This window comes from Eretmochelys imbricata, chromosome 11 (genome assembly GCF_965152235.1).
Source record: "Eretmochelys imbricata isolate rEreImb1 chromosome 11, rEreImb1.hap1, whole genome shotgun sequence".
Taxonomy (NCBI): domain Eukaryota; kingdom Metazoa; phylum Chordata; order Testudines; family Cheloniidae; genus Eretmochelys; species Eretmochelys imbricata.
Genome location: NC_135582.1, coordinates 56,887,629 through 56,905,742, shown reverse-complemented (window position 1 = coordinate 56,905,742; position 18,114 = coordinate 56,887,629). Strand labels below are relative to the sequence as shown.

Genomic DNA, 18,114 nt, shown 5'->3' with positions numbered 1-18,114 from the left:
AGAAAATAACAGAACGCCACTAGCCGTCACCTTCAGCCCCCAACTAAAACCCCTCCAACGCATTATTAAGGATCTACAACCTATCTTAAAGGATGACCCAACACTCTCACAAATCTTGGGAGACAGGCCAGTCCTTGCCTACAGACAGCCCCGCAACCTGAAGCAAGTACTCACCAGCAACCACATACCACACAACAGAACCACTAACCCAGGAACCTATCCTTGCAACAAAGCCCGTTGCCAATTGTGCCCACATATCTATTCAGGGGACACCATCACAGGGCCTAATAACATCAGCCACACTATCAGAGGCTCGTTCACCTGCACATCCACCAATGTGATATATGCCATCATGTGCCAGCAATGCCCCTCTGCCATATACATTGGTCAAACTGGACAGTCTCTACGTAAAAGAATAAATGGACACAAATCAGATGTCAAGAATTATAACATTCATAAACCAGTCGGAGAACACTTCAATCTCTCTGGTCACGCAATCACAGACATGAAGGTCGCTATCTTAAAACAAAAAAACTTCAAATCCAGACTCCAGCGAGAAACTGCTGAATTGGAATTCATTTGCAAATTGGATACTATTAATTTAGGCTTAAATAGAGACTAGGAGTGGCTACGTCATTATGCAAGGTAGCCTATTTCCTCTTGTTTTTTCCTACCACCCCCCCTCCCCCCCCCAGATGTTCTGGTTTAACTTGGATTTAAACTTGGAGAGTGGTCAGTTTGGATGAGCTATTACCAGCAGGAGAGTGAGTTTGTGTGTGTATGGGGGTGGGTTTTTGGAGGGGGGTGAGGGAGTGAGAGAACCTGGATTTGTGCAGGAAATGGCCTAACTTGATTATCATGCACATTGTGTAAAGAGTTGTCACTTTGGATGGGCTATCACCAGCAGGAGAGTGAATTTGTGTGGGGGGGTGGAGGGTGAGAAAACCTGGATTTGTGCTGGAAATGGCCTAACCTGATGCTCACTTTAGATAAGCTATTACCAGCAGGACAGTGGGGTGGGAGGAGGTATTGTTTCATATTCTCTGTGTATATATAAAGTCTGCTGCAGTTTCCACGGTATGCATCTGATGAAGTGAGCTGTAGCTCACGAAAGCTCATGCTCAAATAAATTGGTTAGTCTCTAAGGTGCCACAAGTACTCCTTTTCTTTTTGCGAATACAGACTAACACGGCTGTTACTCTGAAACCTGAATTTATTTTGTAAATTGCACAGTTTAACAGAGGAATCACTGAAGGAAAATAAATATTGAAGAGAAAGAGATGTTGTGTTCCAAAATCAACTTTTTGACCATAGCTACGTTTTAAATAGCCCAGGAGCTAACCCTGCTCAATTGCTCTTTCCTCTTAGTAGCTCCTAATCAGTTGCCTACTGTATGTTGGATTGAGATTCACTTACTCATCACATGGGTCTAACAAATCTTTATTAAGGCAAAACACTCAGCAAGTGGTGATTTGAGTGACCGGATGTCCCGATTTTATAGGAACGGTCCCGATATTTGAGGCTTTTTCTTATATAGAAGGCTATTACCCCCCACCCCTTGCCCCGATTTTTCACACTTGCTGTCTGGTCACCCTAATGGTGATCAGTTACTTACAAGTGAGGAGCTCATAAGGATGATCTCATCACAGTTGCCTTCAGCACCGGACAATACAGCTTCAACCCCCTTTCGTTACACAGATATATTTCTAACTTTTTTTTGGTATCTTTTCTTATACATATGTATTAGTCTCTGATTTCCATATCAACTCTCCTCCTGTCAGTACAGGTTTAGTTTTAGTTCAGATGGGTCTTTTCTAGCTTTTTTAGTTACTTTGTCTTGTCTTTTTTCTTTTTCTCACAAACATGATTACTCTGCAATTTCATGACACATGCGCAGCACTAAGCATGATTGCTCTGCAGTGTTGTGCACGTGCGCACTTGTAGTTATGCTCATGCTGCTAAATGTTATCAGAGCAGACTCGTAAAATTCACAGCAGGCTTCTAACAGGCCCAAGGGTGCCTTTGCTCCCAACACCCTACATTATTTTTTCTGAAGTAAAATTGAACCTGAATTGTTCTATCGACACTACCACCTACTTTGTGAACTGTCCCTTCTATGTCAATACATTCCCGTCTCTTAACAATTGTAAGTGTGGCTTAAATTGTGTAAAATAAGTTGAAGGCTCTTTCTGTGTGACTGTTTCCATTACATTTGATTCAATTTCTGTTCTAGTCATTGATATACATCCAATAGGATGTTTGATTTATTCTGCCTCGTAAATTTACCCTGGCCAATTTGGAGAAAGTGTGAATCCCTAAATCTTTTTAGCTCTGATTCTGTTCTTATCTCCATTAACATCAGTGACATTTCTCCTGATTTACGTTGGTGTACGTGAGAGGCCTGGCAATTGGTTAAGTATTAATCTGATCTTAATTGTGCTAAGCAGTATTTTAAATGTATTACATTGGTCTCTATGGCTCAACCAATTAATATGGCGAAAAATGGAGGCAGACATTAGTTTTCCATTACATCTTCATTGACACTTTCAGTAAATACACATGCTCTTGTGTGAACCAAGGCAACAAATTAATTCATTTTTGAAGGGGGAATGTTTACGTCACTTTCTGTAACTTGTCTTAGCCATCATGTAACATATCTATTGTCTTGTACCTTTAAGTTCTGTACTTGAAACATGCCTTATTATTTACCTTACCATTGTATCCAGTCTTCCTTTCACTATCTCCTCTTGCTGCTTTCTTTCCTTTAAATGTTTATATGAACTTGGTTACTGCCAAACCTTTTACAGATTGAAATAATACTTTTTTTATTCTCTCTCTATTTGTAGCCTTCAATGTTTAGGCCTCATTGATTTTTCACTGTTCTACCATCATGTCAAAATTATGTCTGCGATTGAACTTCTCTCTGTGCTTAGGCTCAGCACAAAGACTGGGCACCATTTAATTGGTGGATGGTCTTTGTGTGGGCTCTGAACACAAGGAGTGAATTTCATTATAGGTGCATATGCCCTAGTTCCTCTTGTTTTCTTTGTCATGCTTTTTGTAGCATAAACAGGAACCTGAGAATGATCCTCTGACTGACCTACTTATGTACATACTCAGCTACAGATGTAATAGTCAGGCTTCTTCAGAAGTAACTCCAATAAATGATCACCCTCTGGAGGGTTGAGTTTTGTTTTGTTTTTTGCCTTTTACTAGAGATTATTTCAGTCTACCTTCTTCAGTTATAACTTACATCAGCATGAGCCCTGTTTTGTTGTTGGATGCTCAATTGTGACAGGTGGAGGAGGAATTATTTTCTTATCTAGGAAACATAGAAATCAGGCTTAAAAACAACCAAACCACTAAAAAACTTTTTTGGGGGTTTGTTTAAAACATGATTCTGCTGCTATTGAAGTCGTCTCTCAATGACTTCAGTGTCTGAGGATCAGATGCTTGTGGATAGACATTGCTCTGCCTGTAAATGGGTTGGTGCTTTTATTTTTAGGACAGTATGAATTGATCATATCAGATGATCCACTGAATATCTTGTTGGCTCAAATGTTACGTCAAAACAAGTCACAGGCACAAAATTCCACTTTCCTGCTGCACCTTTTTTTCGGACAGCCAAGTCCCCATTAAGTTTTGAATTATTGTAAAATGTTCCTTATCAATCAATCAATTAATGGGATTGCTTTGGATACTTGCTTGAACTTGCATCACCAATACCCCATTTCACATCCCTCTGTTCTCTTATCAAGCCTTGTATATTGTGACAAGGTGGTTCTATAAAGCTTACAGTTGACAGAGGCAAGAACTGTTGCTAATATTGCACCAAAACCAAGAGAGATTCTACAGTGCAATGCATTAATTTAAAAAACCAGTGCACTGAAAACATTTCTATTTTTGTTCAGGATTTTGACCAGTCTTTGTTTTACGATTTTGCATGTATTGTACCGTCTTAGGAGGGAAGCATGAAGTAATCCTTCTGAGTATTATGGCGCACTATCCCACAGCAAACACTTGCCCTGCCAGTGCAAACTGAAGCATAATATATTACATCGTAGAAAATGTTACTGAATAAACTATGTAGACCCAGATTTTCAAAAATGCTCAGCACTCTGTTGTTCTCAGCAGGTGCTGCTGAATACTGAGCATGTTAGAAAATCTGGCCACTAAGGTGTCTTAATAGGCACTGAGGTTTCTTGCGAATTCTGGCCTGCAAGTGCATAGAGTGGTGATATTTTTGAAGTGAAAAACAAGAAATTTTTAATACTGTTATAACTTCCCCACTAGGTGAGAAAGGGAGATTGTAAGAAAATCTTTCCTCCATCAGTGTGGCTATGTTTGAGTAGTCTGTCTTGAAGTGTTTTACAGTATTTTAGAATTATTTCAAAAAAATCGAAGGCTTTGTAATAATATATGCATATGAGAGACTTAAACACTCTCCTGCGCATAACTCACCCTGTCCATCAGTGGCTCCTAGGTTTGCAGGGCTTGTGTGTAGTGTAGCCTGGGAAAAGATTTTTCATTGTTCAGAAGAAAAAAGATTCTGCAGCATTGATTTGTTAGTGTTTACAGAACCCACAAATGGTGATCCTAAAGGCATTCTGCAACAGCTGTTTACTTGACAGGAGTCTGGGGTATGTCCCTGGAGTGGGGTGGGAATATATATGGGGCTTTTCCATTGCTTTGATTTATTGCCTGGTGAGTTACTTTGTTACCTGTATATGAATATTTAATGCTGGGTGGTCCTGTTATTGTAGGTTTTATTAATTGACATGGCACTTAGATCTCTTTGTATGGTCGTTTTTAATGTTGTTTGGCTCTAAATATAAATAAACATATGAAGTGCACGATAACTCTAATAACACTCAGTACTTATCTGGTTAGAACTGTTACCACCTCTTGTGATTTTCTTGTGAATCTTGTAGTATTTGGTGGATTTTTTTTTTCTTAATGGTCTAGACCTTGGATTCATGAGAATACAAAAGAATTTTGGCTTTCATTTTTAAATTACAGTAAGTTTCTAGCCCTCCTGATTTCAGAGATAAGCTTGAAAACATGAACCCTAAAGGTTCAAAAGCCAGAAGGCAAACAAAAAGAACTCCAAATATGTTGTTTTAAAAATCTCTTTGTGTTTAAGCCAATCTCACGATATTGGGTGGCGGGGGGGAGGCCTGACTCAAGACTTTTGGATGCTTGGCTTTGGCAATACCGGACTAGACTGTGCCAGACTTCTCTATTTTGAGCCAATGACTTACTGATGAACAGTTTATGAAAGGCTGCATGTATTTGGATTACCTTTGTGGAGAAAGGACATTCTATCTATAATGTCCTTGTGAACTGTTCCATTCCTTTCTCAAAAGTATTATTTTTAGAGCCCTGTGCGGTGTTGTTCAATCAAATTGCATTACAAAGGCTGATGTCCAGAACGATTTGAATTATGTCAGCATAACAGTAAAGCAGCAAACATTTCAAAAAGGGCCTAATTGAGGACAATGTTTTCCCTCATGCATAACTGTCTATCCAGGGTTGGAAGGAAGAGAGGTACAGATGAGATACAAATTACATTCACTATATCTGTGAAAAAGAATAGTTTCTGTACAATGCTTGATGGAAAAAAATATAGCATGTAAGGTGTGGATTGTTAAAGAGAAATGCCTCGTTCAGAACTTTTCGTTCTTTGCTGGTTGAGTCCCATCTTTCTAATATGAGAAACTGTTAGAAAATCAAATATTAGCTAAAGCTTAATGACATTTTGGCATTCCATACTTTATAGCTGTGCAATCTTTGCTGTTTTACAGGATGGTGAAAAACGCACCCCGCTTCATGTTGCGGCTTTTCTGGGAGATGCAGAGATCATTGAGCTCCTCATTTTGTCAGGTAAAGTGAAGTCTGAATTAGTCATCAACAGAGAAACCAATGTTACAAACTAAAGTGAATGCCCAAGGGAGGCATCTTTAACTTATGCAGTTTAAATCCAGGCCCTGTCCATCTCTGTGTTCCAAGGAGCATTATGCTGTTTGCAGGATCAGAGAACCAGTTTAAATTGCTTGCTATAGTTACATAACATGTACTCTGAGAATAATAAAATGAACCAAAACTACAAATTGTTTCCAACTTGCAGTGGGTTAAAACTATTTACTATTTGCGGATTCAGAAAACAAGTTTAGCACATGCTTAAGACCGTCCCTATTTAGTGAGGGACCTATGTGTTAACTCCTGATGTCTCCAGTGGGATTTAATCACATGCTTAAGTTTTTTGCTGCATAATGATAGATGTATCCTTATATGTAGATACAGTATATGATGGGTGATTGAGCAGGGGAATGTCAAATCTCTCTTTGCATTGTTGTGCAATGTAAAGACTGAGACAGGGTATTGAGCACTGGACTGTGAATTTTTATCCCAGTGGTTGACACTGCCTACTTCTGTGACCTCAGACAAGACACTTAACCCTTCTCTGTATTGATTTCCAATTTGCAATAGGAATAAAATACCCACCTATCTTTGTAGAGGCAATGTGATAAATAATTGGTTGTGCTTCAATATGATTTTGAAAATGAAAAGCACGATTGATAGTTGTCAAAATAAAAGGTAGAGTTGGCACCTCACAAGAAGAGTAGAAGGTTCATGGCTAATTCCTCGATGTGCCTGCAAATGTCCAAAGGTCATGTGTTTCTAAACCAGCTTGTTAAGAGTTGGGCTTATTGCACTACAGTAGCCTAATTGAGGGTGAGGAGGAAGATACAAGTTGAAAGAGTAAGGAGCACATATTAAAAATATAACTGTGTTGTAACAGGAAATAAATGCATCAACATCCTTGATGTGGTAAGAATTGAGTGCAGGCGTATATCTGATCATCAAGCTCTTGAGATTCTGTAGCATTAAACAGCTACTGTTATGTGATATGTAGTCTAGAGATAGAGGCACATTATTGCATATATACACACACTGTATTATAAAAAGTAATTATTTAATTGCTAATTTGCCTTCTGAAGGGCAAATCTCAGATGAAGGTTTGGTTGTTCAGATGAGCCAATTTGGATGCTTACGTTGAATCTCTCTAGACAAGAATCTGGGCTTTAAATCTCACAAGAAAAAGCTCTGCTGCAAACTTCCCAGCACTTTTGCTGTTCTGGCAGGGAAGGAAATCTCTCGGGAATATAGCATTTCTACTGGGGACCAAATGCAGGAGGTGACGAGATTACCAAAAACTAGAAGTGGGGGTTGGAAACCTAGTTGAACTTATTACAACCTGGAAAAAAAAATGTTGTTTTTTAGTTTGGGGCCAGAGTGCAAATTGGCTAAGATTTTATCTGAGTGTGGTTTGCCAGACGATAGCTTGCTTCCTCCAACTGAACGGAATATGGCAATATGGCATCAGACCATTGTTGTTGTAATTGAGTCTAGCTCTCTGCATCTGACTGCTGTTACTAAGCTAAAACAATAAAACTATTTTCAGATCAGATTCATGTGATGAATACACGATCCGTTCTGTGATGGATAAATGACTTGGCAATATCAAAGTTTGTAACTGCAGCTTAATCAAACACCACTGCATTAGCCTGTGAGTGGTATTTTATGGAATAAGCAATATCTGTCAAGATTCCTACTGACATTTGCAGCATCTGCTCGAAGTTCCTATTCTGGCTTAATTGATGCACCAGTTATCAGCGATATGTACATCTTTAAATGCAACAGTAGCTGTAACAAAGCTCTTCCATTTAAATTTTGATGTTGCTGTTCTCCTACCAGATGTATGTTGTACAGACAGCTTGTAAGTGGAGTTTGCTGTCCAAAAAAAACGGTTGGAGAAAGCAAAAAAGGGATTCAACTAAATGAGAAAGTTTGTGCACGTTCCATCTGTCCATCATATATTTAGAAACCATGGGTTAGCCAATTGCTTTAGTCAAGGAACTTTAACTTCTGAGACTTACATTTTCACATGTGATCATCCAGTTATGTCATTGATCCCAGCAGAAAGACGCGAGTGAATATTATTACATTGACAGACTATGATTGGATGGTTTCTCCAATACATTAGACGCAAACATGCCTCTCTTCAACAGGCGGTAAAGATTAATTACCTTCATTTTGACATGTGGTAATACAGCATGTAGCCATTGTCACATCTTGTTATTGTGAATTGTCAGCATGTGAGCCGGATGCAGAGGCATTATCTTTTCAAGGATTGCAAATAGCAGCACAAGGAAGATCTGTATGAATAAAGAGATGAGGTAGCTCTGACCCGTATCTCCCAAGAATTCCTGTAGCATCTCTAGTGCATTAGCTCGTGAAGATGTGGCCTTGCTGTGGAAAATACATTTCATTTCTTGATTTCCAGTGTGTTCCTTATGTGGGAAAGAGTGTCTCCATGCTCTTCTAGGCAATATGAATTCAAATAAGTTACCAGCCAGACCTCATCCATTGGCTCTAGTATTTGTCTGGAGGATAGGATAAAATGCAGATGATGCGCCCAACTCTGTGAAATATCCGACGGGGGTTAAACAAAGAGAAACTAGCTCATAATTTAAGGTTTTAATGATTAGCCTTCATGCCAGCAGGGGTTCAGTTTGATTTGACTTAGTGGAGCACTACTAACACGGATACTTACATTCCCAGGGCTTGAGTCAGAGCTAATTCTGTATGTGGTATGTTCTACCTGGTCATCTCATTTTAGTCTCTGAAGTATCATCATTCATGACACACCAGTACTTGTACCCACTTGGAAGAGAAAAGGTCTTTGTAAATTTCTGTGACATAGTGATCTGCCAGGGCTAGCCAAGCCAGAGCTTAGATCACAATAGCAATGTTTTCCCCTCGTTTCTCTTCTGCCTTCAGCACAACCCAATTTGTAAAATACTTCACAAAAGATTAATCTGATGATCACATTTAGCACTCTAAAAAGTGTACCTCTAATGCCCGACTTTAAAATCAGAGGACAGGCAATATATTTAAAGAATAAAAGCATGGACTATTTACGGTCAGATTTGAACCACAATATTCTGAGCATGACAAGAAGCCAAGGAACGTATCAGCCCCTTGCATTTCAGACGGGACTCAGGAGAGACATTCAGTGAAATATGCTCATACTGAGATTTGTAGTGCGTGAACTGGTGGTAGCACAAATAAATGTCGCCTCTAATGAATAAAGCTTGTGCCCTAGTGCACCGAGAAATACCAGAAATGGCATTCTAGATAACCATTAGAATAGGAGTGGATTCAGAATACATGGAAGACGTGGGGCCAGATCCTCAGTGGGTATAAATCAGCTGAGGATCTGGCCTGTAATATCTGGCTGAAATGGGGGAGTGTATTGTGAGTTTGTTTCATGTGCATTAAAACACATAGATCTGAGATTTGGATGTTACTGCCTTCTTCATGCCCTTTCCACAGAATAGGAAGTGCAGTCAGGTAGTAACCATCTGTTAGATTTATTTCGACAACCTGTAACCACTCCCAATCACGGACGTCCATGGAGAGCTGTCCAGACAAATAGAAACACAAGAGAGGAAATGTATTCCAGTGCAATTCATGGCTTCAATGAAGTGGCACTGGTGTACAAAAGAGCAGAAATCTGATGTCCAGTCTCTGCCCTGAGGGGCTTGCTGTCTAAGGACTCTGTCAAACCTTTATGGCAGAACCACATGCAGTGTCATTAAGGCACTAAACATGAAGCCATGCTGCCCCGACAAAACTTCAGGAGGCACTGAACTTCCTGCCAGGCAAGGGGAGTGTAGCCATGACCATTGCTTACGAGGACACAGCATGCCCTCTTCTCCACATGGCTCTGCTGGCCAAAGCCTTTCATCCTCTCTGCTCCCTTTTGGTGCATCTCTACTCCTGTGCAGTCCTTGGACTCAAATGCTGCAGTTAGAATCATAGGACTGGAAGGGAGCTCGAGAGGTCATCTAATCCAGTCCCTTGCACTCATGGCAGGACTAATTATCTAGACCATTCCTGACAGTTAGGAATGTCCCATAACCTGTCTAACCTGCTCTTAAAAATCTCCAATGATGGAGATTCCACAACCTCCGTAGGCAATTTAGTCCAGTGCTTAACCACCCTGACAGTTAGGAAGTTTTTCCTAATGTCCAACCTAAACCTCCCTTGCTGCAATTTAAGCCTGTTGCTTCTTGTCCCATCTTCAGAGGTTAAGAAAAACAATTTTTCTTCCTCCTCCTTGTAGCAACCTTTTACATACTTGAAAACTGTTATCACATCCCCTTTTAGTCTTCTCTTTTCAGGACTAAACCCAGTTTTTTCAATCTTCCCTCATAGGTCATGTTTTCTAGACCTTTAATCATTTTTGTCTCTCTTCTGTGGACTCTCTCCAATTTGTCCACACCTTTCCTGAAATGTGGCGCCCAGAACTGGACACTCCAGTTGAGGTCACCTTAAGTCCCGGATAATTGGGTACCATGGGTGAGACTGTCACTCCTGCTTCATCTCATTTGCACTGGGTAAAAAGGCCAGAGCTGTATAAAGGGGGCTCTAAAATCTTTGTCTCCAGCCAGGGGAGAATTCCTTCAGTGCAAGACTGAGGAGGACAGGTAAAAAGCTGCCTTCTGAGGATCCCCCACCTAGAAAATACCCAGCTAAGAGCCCAGATTAACTTTGCAATGAAGACAGACCTACAGTTAGGTATACGTTTTCAAAAGTGTTCACTGACTTGAGGGTCCCTTTGTTTTTGGGTGCCCTAATTGAACACAGAGGGCCTGGATGTCAGAGGTTTACTTAAATGGGCAGTGTAGGTGTTCAGCACCAGAAAAGCATTGCCTAGGTGTTAAAGGTTGGCACCCAAAAACAGAGAGCATTTTTGAAAAAGTAGGCCTTCCGCTCTGTGTAACTCTGTTTTACCTTCTATACAATGTCCCATTTCCCCACCTTTAAGGAATGTGGAGAGTCTTTCTTAATACTATTGAAAAGTACTTCGAGATCCTTGGATGGAAGCTGATGCTTAAAAGCACAACACCATATATCCCAGGCATTTGGTTAAACCAAACAAGGCGTATGGAGTGAAACATTTGAAAAGACAAACGTTTACAAATGTATGGTAGACTAAACTAGCTATGAATGAGCCATTCCACTCTGTTAGGTAAACAACACATTGAAAAACATACAGAGGGAAAGGATGTGGAAAACAGCAGAGAGAGATAAAATTGAGAACGTGCAGCATAATTTGTGTGTGTGTGTTGTGATCATTTTGCTTTTATCTTTTTCTTTGGGGGTTTTCTAGGCAGCTGCCTATTCAGCTTCTTGATGGGTGAGTGGATCAGTGAAAGGCTTAACAAGCTACTGAAAGAAACAATTTCCTGGGTTTTCTAATCATCATCTTCTCAGATGCCACTATAGTTGCTGAATATTGAGGAATGATAAAACTGCTTATCACATAATGCTATTTGTCCCATAAGCTTTTCTGCTTTGGTATCATCTGCTCATGGGAGTTCTTGAATGGGTGAAGATAAATCAGGAGAACCTCAGTTAAAAAAAACTGAACCACAGAATAAATCGCTTGAAAAGAAATATTTGATGCCAGTCATTGGGATTTAGACCAGGCAGTTTGCATCTGACAACTCTGACTTATCCAAAACAGCGTAACACAAGGTACATTGGAATCCTAGATTAAAAGCTCCTTGAGGCAGAGACTGTCTTATGTTATGTGTTTGCACAGTGCCTATCACAATGGGGCCCTGATCTATAATGGAGGACTATAGGCACCACTGCAATGTAAATAATAATCCTGTTATGAAGATCAAATAGGGTAACACCTCACTTCTGTTTTGCTCATTGTATCAGCATTATCTGTAAATGTAAATCCATCATCAATGAACTTCTCAAATCAAACATCTAACTTACTAAACCAGACATGTTTTGCATGGGTATAATAAGTTCCATTAGATGTAAAACTCCCAGGCCAGTCAGATAGATTATAACTGTAGGTCTCATATTGGCACTTTGACAAATTGTAATGTTATTTTTCTGAAGTCAGGTGATCCGGGAGGTTTGAAACCTTTTCCAACTTTTAAAACCTGAAAGGTAACCCAGAGAAATTGCTTCTACTCTGATCATTAGAACCAAATTCTCAATGACCATAACGAGTGAGGGGCAAACTTGTAAGCACCCATGAGCAGTGGGTTTTTGGAAAATACTTTTGGGGCTTTAGACCTTGAATGATCCACTACAGAAATTAAAACCAAAGTCCCTGTATTGGGTACATTATATGAGCTTAAGTTCTAGTGCAAAATTAGGTTAAAACATCCTTTTTGTTAGTGAAGAATTTGAAGGCTCGTTTGTGATATATGCAGGACGCTTATACTTGTCTAACACTTATCCAATTGTATCCAGGACAGATTTGCAGACTACTCTGCTAATTTGTAAAACGTTCTGCTTTCAAACAATAACAACAATATTTTAAAATAAAGTGCTCTCTTTATTTTCTCTGCTCCCTCCAGTGATGTCTTGTTGTTTGCCTGAGTGCCTCAATGGATTGCTTTAAAATATTACTTAAAACTAAATTTGTGTCCCCACATGCATGTGCAAGCTCACTTTCTTAGTGTGTGTGTATTCTGTTGACCCACCCCACTCTAGCTGCCCCAAAACATCCTTGTTACCCCCTCCACTCAACAAGTGACCCAACAGTATTCAGCTGCCCAACCTTCCCCCGTTGCCCCTTTAAATAGTTCCCCAACACTTCCAACAAGCACTTCAAGTTGAAGAATCCTCTTCCTCCTCCTGCTGGATGAGTGACACTGGACTTGATCCTGAGATGTTAAATGCTGTCTGCTCCAAAAGTTGAGAGGCTCAGCAGCTTGCAGGATCAGGTCCCAGATCCCTACCTCAGTTGCCCCGTCTCCTGACATCCCTTGCACATTTGCCTGGTCCTAGGAAGACCCGCTAATCTTTGATAGACAATCTAGGCCTCCTACCCCCACTTTACTGCTGAACCTTTCTCGTTTTTGAAAGTAAGGTAATTTTCTAAGAGTTAACAAAGTAGAAATAATCTGATGCTAGCAAGGTTGTGATAAATTCTGTGCATATCTATACGGCATAGCCCTTTGTTACCAAGAAACACATTAATATTATTATTATTGTTGTTGTATTATTATTGTAGATATTACATCAAAAGCATGTCAATAATCTGTACTTTTTATTTGCAGGGGCTCGTGTCAATGCCAAGGACAATATGTGGCTGACCCCTCTTCATCGGGCTGTTGCCTCAAGGAGCGAAGTGAGTAAGGTTTGATTACCCCAGCAGTTGCATGCAAACAATGAAAAAAATACCATTACCACAATAAAGTATAAATGGAGATGCAAAAAAAAAAAAGGGGGGGAAAGGATTTTCTGATTGCAAAATCCTTTGGTCTTCACTAAAGCAAGAGTAATCAGCTACTGTCTGTGTGTTGTTCTTATTGTTAGCCTGCTGGATACTTGTGGTTTTCCACTCCTGTGTAACTGATTGTTTTCCCGAATATGATGCCTTATTTAAGTTACTGTAGTACATGACTTTCAGCCTACAATCAGTAGATAGAATGATCTTGACCTAAGTGGGAGATACTGTGCAGTGGTGTTGGTCTAATCACCTTAAAATGGTCAGACATAGTGGGGTAGGGGGAGGAGGTAAGCGGGAGGGATTGGAACGGGAGGGTGTGTCTCTAGTGATCAAACAGGCTTAATGTGTAGTTTGATTTGAATAACTGTGTTTAAAGGCATCCATAAAGCTTCCTTTTAATTCCCCTGATTCACCCATAAAATAGAGTTAAGTCCGTATTTTTTCCATTTGGCAACAAGAAATCTTTCAGCATCTCACGGTAGTGTTTTTCATTGCTATCTCAAAAGAGGAGAGATAATAATTATCAGAGAGAATAACCCAAGCATGACTGAATTTTCAAGTATACCATCATTCTGGGCTTCCATTTGTGGCCTCTTTGTGTATTTTTATCCTCTTAATATTGAGCTGACATGATGCGCGCAACTGCAGACTGAATTGGCTGCTGAGAGGAGCATTTAACACAGACATGAGCTGGCTGTCCTCCAGAAATTGATGGAATCACCTCCATAACAATCCCAGTGCTTGCCAAGCCTGGAGGCAGGAATCCTTAGCTCATTTCTGAACTCAAGCATTGCTTAGCTACTAGCTGAGCTTCCCAGCTGCTGGCTTCCAATGAAGCCCACTGAAAGAAATAGCTAATAGAATACGAATGCTGTAAAGGAGTGAAATACAAAAAAGCCACATTAAAAATAGAGGTCAGACATAAACCTTCAATAACAGCCACAATCTTTATAACCCAGTAATTACAACCAATATGGTTTAGCTGTTTTAGATACAGGTGAATTTTATCTGTTGTGACAGTCCTAGCTAAAAATGCATGTCTTATTGTGGCTTTGTGCCTGACCCTTAACCCCTTGCTGCTGAAAGCAAGTGAAGACCCTTTGCAGAGTTCCCGTTGAGCAACTTTCTTTTCCATATTTCTGGTAATTCTAGCACTCCAAAAGGAATGATATCACAGGTACAGTATGTGAGGGAGCAATAGAAAAAGTGAGCTGACGCCCATGTAAATTGGCTAATCTTAATGTATATATTTTTATAGAAATGTAATTTTCATATGTTCTTTTTCCTTTGCTAATTCTTGTTCATGTGAAGGCCATTACTTTATGAACATTTTGAATGACATTTAGCATCATAAGATGTTTTTTAAATGCTGCCATTATTGGTATTGCTATATTTGTGAAAATAAATCATTGTACAGGCTATCTGACAAATTTCCAACATGAGTACCATAATACCAGGTCAATATCCGCCATCCAGGGGGTTCTTGGGCCAAACGTTGACTGTTAGGCCTAATTATGTTTTGTCAAGTATCTGTGGATTTAGTCCACTTTTAGAACAATCACCTGTAAGGCTAAGGTTTTATACAGAGAGAGTTGCTTATTCTGAAGCTTCCATTCAACACCTAGATTCTGTCTCTCTGCAACCATTTAGAGTCTGACAAAAACACATGCAAAAAATTTTGTATTGGATTTAAAACTCATTAAAACATAAAGTTGATTTCAGGGATTTAAACTGGTTATTTAAAAAACCACAAACCCTCAAATGTATCTGTACCGGCTACTTCATGTATGTATCAAATTTTAGCATTGTACAGTTAGAAGTGGTTGAGAGATTTCACTCTGATAATTGGATTATACTGCAAATGCTAAAAGAAATATAAATGCAGAGTCCTAAGCAATACCATTGTACTAGATATATACATGGAAATTATGGTAAGATAAAGATCTATTTTACATCTTCAAAAGCCAGATAATTAAAAGTTGAGAGAAAAACACCTCCCTAAAGAATTGGAATAAAGTTTAGCTCCCAAGTGGAATGTAAATGGAATACATATGTAGATGTAAATGAAAGTGTATATACACATTTTTAAATGGAATTAAAAAATTACTTGTCAAGCCTTTATTTTTATTTTATTTGTACCTTCCAACACCTGTTTCTTTCTATCTCAAGAGTCAAATTTACATTCATTTTTCCATTGACTTCAAGTAGAATTTTGGTCCCAAAGGTGTACAAAGTGAATTTTCTTTAAGTAACTTTAAAGTAATTGGCCTGTAGTAATAATAATAATAATTAATAATAAAACCTCTAAGAGACTAATAATGATATATGATTATCAACACTTTAAGATAAGCAGTCTCACTTATTGTGTAAATTTGCTATACACCAATTTATGGGATTGCCATAGAAGATGAAATTGCTGAAATCAATAGAGGACAAAAGAGTTAAACTCTTACAGTAAATAGCTGTAGTGTCGATCCAGGCTGTGTGCGCTCTCCCAGGCACGTGATGTGTACATATATGATGTATTTGTTGTACATTAATAAAACTTTGCCTAGCCTTAACAGAAAACATTTCTGTATGTGAAAAACAGTACTGTAGTGCATAGGAATATGGGTGTGTCAAGGTTCCTCCCCCACTCTGAACTCTAGGGTACAGATGTGGGGACCTGCATGAAAAACCTCCTAAGCTTATCTTTACCAGCTTAGGTCAAAACTTCCCCAAGGTACAAAGTATTCCACCCGTGGTCCTTGGAATGGCCGCTACCACCACCAAACTAATACTGGTTACTGGGGAAGAGCTGTTTGGACGCGTCTTTCCCCCCAGAATACTTCCCAAAACCTTGCACCCCACTTCCTGGACAAGGTTTGGTAAAAAAGCCTCACCAATTTGCCTAGGTGACTACAGACCCAGACCCTTGGATCTTAAGAACAATGAACAATCCTCCCAACACTTGCACCCCCCCTTTCCTGGGAAATGTTGGATAAAAAGCCTCACCAATTTGCATAGGTGACCACAGACCCAAACCCTTGGATCTGAGAACAATGAAAAAGCATTCAGTTTTTTACAAGAAGACTTTTAATAGAAAATAGAAGTAAATAGAAATAAAGAAATCCCCCCTGTAAAATCAGGATGGTAGATATCTTACAGGGTAAATAGATTCAAAAAACATAGAGAACCCCTCTAGGCAAAACCTTAAGTTACAAAAAAGATACACAGACAGAAATAGTTATTCTATTCAGCACAATTCTTTTCTCAGCCATTTAAAGAAATCATAATCTAACACATACCTAGCTAGATTACTTACTAAAAGTTCTAAGACTCCATTCCTGGTCTATCCCTGGCCAAGCACAGCATACAGACAGACACAGACCCTTTGTTTCTCTCCCTCCTCCCAGCTTTTGAAAGTATCTTGTCCCCTCATTGGTCATTTTGGTCAGGTGCCAGCGAGGTTACCTTTAGCTTCTTAACCCTTTACAGGTGAGAGGAGCTTTCCCCTGGCCAGGAGGAATTTCAAAGGGGTTTACCCTTCCCCTTATATTTATGACACGCCCCCCAAATCTCAGCTAGGGTGAAACACTGGCTGGGATTTCTTCCTGGAGCTCTAGGAAAAACAGAGTTAATAAGACACATGCATCTCTAAATATACTACCAAGTACATAAAGACTAACAATATTTTCCACATCTTAAGGACGATTTTAACCAGTTGATTCTGGGAAACTTTCACGGGAGAGTGCATCAGCCACTTTGTTAGAAGCTCCTGAGATGTGTTGGATGTCGAAATCAAAATCTTGGAGAGCTAAACTCCACCGAAGAAGTTTTTTGTTAGTTTCCTTGACGGTGTGAAGCCACTTCAGTGCAGCATGGTCGGTTTGCAGGTGGAAACGCCGTCCCCAAACATATGGGCGTAGCTTTTCCAGAGCGTAGACAATGGCATAACATTCTTTTTCAGTGACTGACCAGTTGCTTTCCCTCTCAGACAGTTTTTTGCTGAGAAACACTACAGGGTGGAATTCTTGATCAGGTCCTTTCTGCATTAAAACTGCTCCCACACCACGCTCGGATGCATCTGTGGTTACTAGGAACGGTTTGTCAAAGTCTGGGGCCCTTAGTACAGGGTCAGACATGAGTGTCGCTTTAAGCTTGTTAAAGGCCTTCTGACACTTTCCGGTCCACTGAACAGCATTTGGCTGTTTCTTTTTGGTTAGGTCCGTCAGTGGGGCAGCGATTTGGCTGTAGTGCGGTACAAATCGTCTGTAATAACCAGCCAAGCCTAAGAAGGATTGAACCTGTTTCTTTGACTTTGGGACAGGCCACTTTTGGATAGCATCCACTTTGGCCTGTAGGGGGCTGATAGTTCCTTGACCCACCTGGTGTCCAAGGTAAGTCACTCTGTTTAGGCCTATTTGACACTTCTTAGCCTTAACAGTTAGTCCTGCCTCCCTTATGCGCTCAAGGACTTTGTGTAGATGTTCCAGGTGGTCTGCCCAGGAATCCGAAAATATGGCCACATCGTCAAGGTAGGCGACTGCATATTCTCCTAATCCCGCTAGGAGACCATCTACAAGTCTTTGGAAAGTGGCGGGTGTATTTCGCAGCCCGAAAGGGAGTACATTAAATTCATACAGCCCGAGATGTGTGATGAAGGCTGACCTTTCCTTGGCAGATTCATCTAGCGGTACCTGCCAGTACCCCTTGGTTAAGTCCAAGGTAGAGATGAACTGGGCCCGTCCCAGTTTCTCTAATAGCTCATCTGTGCGTGGCATTGGATAGTTGTCTGG

At 40.0% G+C, this 18,114-nt stretch overlaps 1 protein-coding gene across 3 annotated transcripts in view; it reads left to right on the top strand.

Annotated features, from left to right (window-relative positions):
* The window catches only part of ANKRD44 (ankyrin repeat domain 44), a 215,367-nt gene that overhangs the window by 95,439 nt on the left and 101,814 nt on the right, over positions 1–18,114 (top strand). For all 3 annotated transcript variants that reach the window (XR_013347556.1, XM_077830497.1, XM_077830496.1), the window contains exons 3-4: positions 5,805–5,883; positions 13,164–13,234. Coding sequence is in view for 2 of the 3 variants with exons in the window: in XM_077830497.1 (XP_077686623.1) it covers positions 5,805–5,883; positions 13,164–13,234 (150 nt within the window). In the remaining variant the exon portion in view is untranslated. The remainder of the gene's footprint in view (positions 1–5,804; positions 5,884–13,163; positions 13,235–18,114) is intronic.